Genomic DNA, 7,525 nt, shown 5'->3' with positions numbered 1-7,525 from the left:
ATGCAGGTCATTGGAGATGATCCTTCTATCCACAGGGTAGAAAAGTCACATGAAAGAAAGCAGTGGACGAAGAGTCCAAGGCGACAGCCAGAAGGAGAGAATCTCATAAAGTGCAAGTTCTGCGGAAATACTCATAGACGCAAAAAGGAAGAGTGCCCCGCCTATGGGAAGATGTGCAAGAAATGTGGGAAAGAAAACCACTTCGCCATATGCTGTAAGAAGGGATCAAAGTACAAGAAGGAGATCCATAACGTAGAGTCTGAGGATTCAGCAGAGAACCAGACAGAGTCGGAAACGGAATCTGTGAACCACATAGAGATAGAGGTGTACGCTACAGGCACCAAACCATCTAAAGGACTGTTTGCGGAGATGTTGGTTGAGAACAGACCAGCTAACTTCCAGATTGACTCAGGTGCGAGTGTGAATGTTATTTCAAAGAGCCTTGTCCCGAGTGCAGAAGACATAGTCAAAGAGAACATCATACTGAAGATGTACAACCGTTCTCGTCTTCAAGCAGAAGGTCGGGCTAAGGTCGTGTTGCGTAACACTAAGAACAACAAGAAGTACAGAGTCAACTTCATCGTTGTTAAGGAGAACTTAGTACCACTCCTGAGCGGTCCAGCTGCACAACAGATGAAATTCATAACTGTACATTATGAGAACTTCAACCAAGTCTGTGCTGTAAGCCCTGAAAACATCTTAGAGAGTTTCAGTGACATCTTTGACGAGCAAACTCCTGGAAAACTACCTGGCAAGGTCAAGTTGGTGACCAGGGAAGAAGTGACCCCAACACAGTGTAACGCCAAACCAGTACCAGTTGCAATGAAGCAGAGAGTCAAGGATGGACTTGCTAAATTGGTTGACCAAGACATCTTGATAAAGGTTGAGGAACCAACCCCATGGTGTAGCAGACTGGTCGTTATTGAGAAGAAAGACAAGAATGAATTGAGGTTTTGCATTGACCCAAGACCCCTCAACAAAGCCTTGCAAAGGGAAATACACAGATTGCCAGTCATGGAAGACATTCTCCCGGAGCTGTCAAAGGCTAAGATCTTTTCCAAGTTTGATTTGAGATCAGGCTACCTCCACTGTGAGCTTGATGATGAGAGTAGCTTCCTTACAACAATGAACACCCCGTTCGGGAGATATAGATGGAAAAGACTACCCTTTGGTCTGAATGCGTCGGCGGAAATATTCCAAAAGAAGCTACAACAGGCTTTGGATGGCCTTGATGGAATTGAGTGTGTTGCTGACGACATTATCCTGTTTGGTGTTGGAGACAACAGAGAGCAAGCAGAGAAGGACCATGATCGTAAGCTAGAAGCTCTGCTCCAGAGATGCAGAGATAAAGGTATCAAACTCAACCAGAAGAAATCTGTGCTGAAGGCTACAAGCATTCCATTTCTAGGACACATAGTGACAGACAAGGGACTGAAGGTAGATCCTGAAAAGGTCAAAGCAATTCTAGAGATGCCCAACCCTTCTGACCCTACGGAAGTGCAACGCCTACAAGGCAGCGTCAACTACCTCGCAAGGTTTCTACCTATGCTGTCCGATATGTTTGAGCCGTTGAGACGACTAACACATAAGGATGCCGATTGGGAATGGACATCGGAGCACGAGAGGGCAATGTCAAGAGTGAAGGAATCTTTGACCAGGGCACCTGTCCTAGCATATTACTCACCAGACCTACCACTGACCATCCAGTGTGATGCAAGCAAGTCAGGGCTCGGAGCAGTACTTCTCCAGAAGGGACAACCGTTGTCCTACGTTAGCAGAGCTCTAACAGCAACTGAACAGAGGTACGCCCAGATCGAGAAAGAGGCACTTGCCATATGTTTCGCTCTCGAACGATTCCACCAATATACCTTTGGACAAAGGGTCATAGTCGAGAGTGACCATAAACCTTTACAGGCGATCGTCAAGAAACCTCTCCATAAGGCACCAAGACGCCTTCAAGGAATGTTAATGAGGATGTTGCACTACGACATCGACATCACCTGGGTAAAGGGACAGGACATGCATCTGGCTGACATGCTGTCAAGAGCTAACCTACCCACCACTGTAGGAGCCACTGAATTTGGTGAGGTGAACATCGTTGAAACCCTGAGTATGGGAGAGGAGAGGGTTAAACAACTGCAATCTCATACTAACAATGATGAGGTTCTACAGACCGTCAAGAAGGTCATCCACAAAGGTTGGCCGGAACAGAAAGCAGAAGTACCCGAAGCGGCTAAGTCATACTTCAATATCCGAGACGAGCTAAGCGTGCAAGATGGACTAGTATTCAGGGGAGAAAGAGTAGTCATCCCCATAACCCTCCGCAAGGAAATGAAGGAAACTCTTCACACTTCTCATCTTGGAATTGAAGGGACCCTTAGAAGGGCCAGAGAAATCATCTATTGGCCTGGGATGAACGCGGATGTCAAGCAGTTTATCCAGACATGTGAAGCCTGCAGAATGTACGAGCAGCAGAACCAGAAGGAAACCCTCATGTCACACGACATCCCAGACAGGCCATGGGAGAAAGTAGGTACCGACCTGTTCGAACTTAACAAGAAACACTACCTCGTTACCGTCGACTACCTTTCCAACTTCTGGGAAATCGACAGACTGTATGACCTTGGCAGTCGGGCAGTAATCGGGAAACTGAAGAGCCACTTCGCTCGATATGGCATCCCGAGCACTGTAATCAGTGACAATGGACCACAGTACTCATCCGAAGATTTCGCGAAGTTCTCTAAAAGATGGCAGTTTGATCACGTCACAATCTCCCCAAGACACAGCCAGGCAAATGGGAAGGTAGAAGCTGCAGTGAAGGCTGCAAAGAGACTCCTCAAGAAAACATCACAGTCTAAGGGTGACGCCTACCTAGCAATGCTAGAACTCCGAAATACCCCAAACCAAGGTGTTGACAGTAGCCCAGCGCAAAGGCTTCATGGACGGAGGACGAGAACACTACTTCCCACTTCATCCAGTCTCCTGAAACCAAGAGGTGCAGAGGTTCTCAGTGAAGACAGGAAAAAGCTTAAAATGCTACAACGTAAGCAGTCGGAACGCTACAACTTACATGCTAAAGATCTGCCGACCTTAGTAGAAGGAGATATCGTACGTCTCAAGCCATACAAATCAGGAAGCACAGTTTGGCAAAGAGCAGTGGTAAATAGACGGCTCGACGAGAGGTCCTACGAGGTGGAGACCGACTCTGGATTACTCCTCAGAAGAAACAGGGTCGACCTCAAGAGAACTGAAGAACCCCCACCAAACACTGAGGAAGATCAACAGAAAACAATTTCTGAGAAGCCACAGCCACAACCACGTGCTCATGGGACTGAAAGGAAAGAGGCGTATCTACCATCTAACACTGTCATGACTAAACACCCTCAAAGTACTCAAAATCACGTGAAAGAAAACAAACCTCAGAGAACACAAAATACTCGAACAGAACAGGTAGACAAAAATGACACTCAGTCTTTCCTAAAGACCAGATCTGGTAGAGTAAGCAAGCCACCCCAAAGATTTGGTGACTATGTTGACAAGTAAGATGTTTGAAGCAAAAAAGATGATTCTGTGATTTTGTTGAAAACTAATGCAAGTTAATATACATATGTGTTGAAATTATTTGATTGACAAAGATGTCTAGCCAAAGTTTTGCGGAACATTTTAGTATGATCAAGAATTTAAGTCAAAAATATCCTGATAATGTTTTATTTTGCTAAGATTTCACTCCCAAGAGAGTTTGATCAGATTGAGTTTGTTAGTTTGAAAAGTGTTATGCTTACATTATGTATAATAGACAGCTGTAAATAAGTACTCTAGTGTTGTGTTAGAAAAACAAAACAAAATGAAGAAAAGAAAAGCATTTAATTTGTTGATATTTTAATCATAAAACTGGTTACAACTGATATACTACATAGCAAAGATTGTATTTCGAGCTATTTAATCTTATTTGTACACCAAAGTCATGTTCTAGTTCAACATTCGACTATATATTCCATGCTCTATGATTTTGATATGTTAAAGTTAAAGATTGCACTAAGACAGAAATTTCAATAACCACAATTATTTGTTTTGTGTATCCATGACAGTAATATGGTTATATCCTTTAAATAATGATGTCACTCCACATCTTTTACAAAAAAGGGAGGATGTAAGAATATGTATAAATATTCATTAGGAGCAGCTACACTGTAAGCGCGCACGAAAGATTGTGACGTAATAAAGAGTTTTAAGACTCATCAGTTTTGGTTTAGACACATGAACACGATGTAGTCCCTGTCTTGTATTGTACTAGTTTAGTTGGATTTGAGTGAATCAACCCTAGGCCAACAGCTATCAAAACACGTGTATGCAAAAAAAAATGCGACAGAAGAAATGGAGTAGGTCGATCGTGAATTTCAGTTCTATTCATCGTTTATTACTTTAAATAATGACAGCTCGGTAGAAATCGTGTTCTCTAAATTGGCACTAAGTACAGTGAATAATCAGAACGCCTGCAGATTTGGAAAGCGGCAGAAAGGAGTCCTGAGGAGAAGTCTCAAGAAGAAGTCTGTCTCTCGATTTTAGATCTCCCTGGCTTTATATAGGGAGCTATATTTACACTGTTTTCTAGCCGAACAACCTTCCAGCAAGGATACAACCCGACCTCGAGCTAAAGGGCAGAGTCTGTCCTCAAACTGAGGACAAAGTCTGGCCTCCGCTCGGGGTCAGTGGGGGCCGCACGTGTCTGTCCTTGCCGTTATGTAAGACGAGGACAGACTCTCTTGATGAGCGAGGCCCTGGGTTTATGCAAAGTCCGACCTCCGCTCGGGGTCAGTCTAGGGTCGCACGCGACTGAGTGTCTGTCCTTGCCGTTATGCAAGACGAGGGCAGATTCCAGGATTACTCGAGGACGAAAAACAACATCTTTAATAAACCATGGAGATATAAAAACATGTCGTAAATCTATGAATTTAATCTATACAGATATTCTGATATCTGCATATCTCGATGGTAAAATGTTATTAGATTGCATTTTCTTGTGAAGAAAGAAGGTCAAGTCTAATGGGTAAAATGGAGCGACTATTTCAATACAGAGTCTTCAGGTCTTTGTCTCTATACTGTTTTTGTATGGAGTTTGTAAAGTACCTTTAACACAGTCATGTCTCATAGTTCGTGTTTTGTATTTTCTTCTGTTGCTTTTTTTTGTTGTTAATTTGAAAATAGTTATACATGTAGCAAAATATGTAAACGCTTTAAACCTACCCTGTAATTACATGTACATTATTTTGTTGTATCCATATAGTATTGTTCATTGACACTGAAAGAGCCCTTTAATTGTTGACAGAGAAAGAGTAAGAGAAAGGGGGAAATGGAAGGAGATAAAGAAAGAATAGTGGAGAAAGTTTTAGTTTGGACGCTTTTCATTAAAACCTTGTATACTTTATCAACCTGAATTTGGGACAATTTCATTCTCCGGCTCTTTTACTTCACGAACGATTAACAAAATGCAAAATACACGATACACTGCAAACGAATGATTGTTTTGTTGGTGCTACCCCCCTACCTCTTTGGAACGCTCCGCCACCCAGGCCCGGATCCAGGGGAGTGGGCTTGCCCCCCCCCCCCCCCCCCGGCAAAAAAAAGAGAGAGCGAGGGAGAGAAGGAAAAGAAGGGAAAGGGAAAGAGAGGAGAGAAAGGGAAAGAAAGAAAAGGAAGAAGAAAATAAAAGGGGGAAAAAAGAAAGAGATCGGGGGGGGGGGGCGAAAGGGCCTTGCCTCCCCCCCCCCCCCCCCTCCGATCAAAAAATAAGAGAGAAGGAAGAATAAGGAAAGAAAAAGGACAAAAAAGACAAAGAAGAAAAGAAAAGGTTGAAATGAAGGGGAGATCAGTTGCGATTAATCCCGCCAACAACGTGTGGATCGGGGGAGGGGCCGAAAGGCCCTTGCCCCCTCCCCCCCCCCCCCCCCCCATCCCCCCATCAAACCAAAAGGGAGAGAAGGAAGGGAAGGGAAAGAAAACGAGAAAGAAGTGGAGATCAGTTGCGAGGTGTAGATCGAAGGGGGGGGGGTGCACTGGCGTACGGATGGGGGGGGGGGGGAATGCCCCCCAAATAAAATTTAAACGTGGTTTATTTCTAATTCGATACCAGTGCTTTACAAATGTTGCTGAAATGACATAATTTTTTCGAGATTTTTCCTCACTTTTTAGTAAATTCCTAAAATTACCGTCAAGAGAGAAATATAGTTAGAGGCTTGCATTTCAGGCCCGCGGAACGGCGGGGCTTGGGGCCCTCGGGCTCCCCCTTCCACTTTTTTTGAAAAAGTATATTAAAGAGAAATAGAAAGAAAGAAAGAAAGAATAGTTACCTGCCAGTGTCACAAAATAATGAGGTATCAAAATATGCTCATCTGACCGTAGTTAAATGCCGGAAAACCCTGAGCTTCCGAGGGCTCTGCCCCCTGGATCCACCTAGGGCCCTAAGGCTGGTCCCCTGGATGCTCGTGTGACGGTAATTTAATGCCTAGAACAGAACCCTTGAGCTTCTGGAGGCTCCGCCCCCTGATTTTTTTTATTTTTTTATTTTTTTACCGCCCATAATGCCTCCTGGCACATAGGGCAGCAACAAAAGTCTTCCACTTCTTCCGATCCTGGGCCAGTCTTTGGATTGTATTCCATGTGTGGTTCAGGTCTTAATCTCCCCTTCCACAGTACTGTTCTTCGCCAAGTGGTTTTAGGACGTCCCCTTTTTCTTTTGCCTTCTGGTGTCCAGTGGAGGGCTGTTCGTGTGATGTCATCTCTGTTCTTTCTCATTACATGCCCGATCCATCTCCACCTTCTTCTCGTGATGATGTTCTCCATGCTGTCTTGATGGCATTGAGCATACAGTGCTTCATTTGAAATGGTGTTTAGCCAGAAAATGCGGCATATTCTTCTAAGACTCTTTGTGTGGAAGACTGATAGCCTACTGAGGTCGTTTTTTGTCATTCTCCAACATTCAGAGCCGTACAGGAGAGTGGAAAGGACACATCTCTGGTACAATTTTAGCTCAGTGGTCTTGGTTCTGTACTGCTGTGATCTCCATATATTATTGAGCATTCTGAGTGCATTTCTGGCTTTATTCAGACGGTTCTTAATGTCTTTGCCTGCGCCTCCATCGTGCCTGACAGTGCTGCCCAGGTAAGTAAACACCTCAGTTATAGGTAGGTCTTCTCCGTTTGCTTGAATTGGTAAAGGATCCGAGATGTTCAGGGTCATCACCTCTGTTTTCTTTTGGCTGATCTTCAAGCCAATTTGCTGGGCAAAATCACTGAGTCTGGACGTTTTTTCCTGCATATTATGCTGGTGGGTGTGTGAGAGTAGAGCGAGATCATCTGCAAAGTCAAGGTCCTCAAGTGTAGAAAAGAGGGTCCATCTAATGCCTCTTTTTTGGTCTTCAGTTGCCTGTCTCATCACCCAGTCTATGGCGATATTGAAGAGCAGTGCCGACATGACACACCCTTACTTAACTCCAGTCTTCACTTGGAACTTATGGTTACTGTTTCCA

At 44.2% G+C, this 7,525-nt stretch overlaps 1 protein-coding gene across 1 annotated transcript; it reads left to right on the top strand.

Annotated features, from left to right (window-relative positions):
- On the top strand, positions 1-3,543 carry LOC115921864 (uncharacterized protein K02A2.6-like). The gene has a single exon (XM_030980131.1). It carries the CDS (start codon positions 1-3, stop codon positions 3,541-3,543), a length of 3,543 nt encoding a protein of 1,180 aa, XP_030835991.1.
- The last annotated feature ends 3,982 nt before the right edge of the window (positions 3,544-7,525 follow it).

Source organism: Strongylocentrotus purpuratus, unplaced genomic scaffold, assembly GCF_000002235.5.
Source record: "Strongylocentrotus purpuratus isolate Spur 01 unplaced genomic scaffold, Spur_5.0 spur5_scaffold_10, whole genome shotgun sequence".
Lineage (NCBI taxonomy): Eukaryota > Metazoa > Echinodermata > Echinoidea > Camarodonta > Strongylocentrotidae > Strongylocentrotus > Strongylocentrotus purpuratus.
The sequence above is the reverse complement of the archived record's forward strand: the minus strand, read 5'-3'. Positions and strand labels throughout refer to the sequence as shown.

Excerpts from the sequence above, each read along its gene's own strand:
- LOC115921864 (XM_030980131.1), top strand. The coding sequence starts at position 1 with ATGCAGGTCATTGGAGATGATCCTTCTATCCACAGGGTAGAAAAGTCA.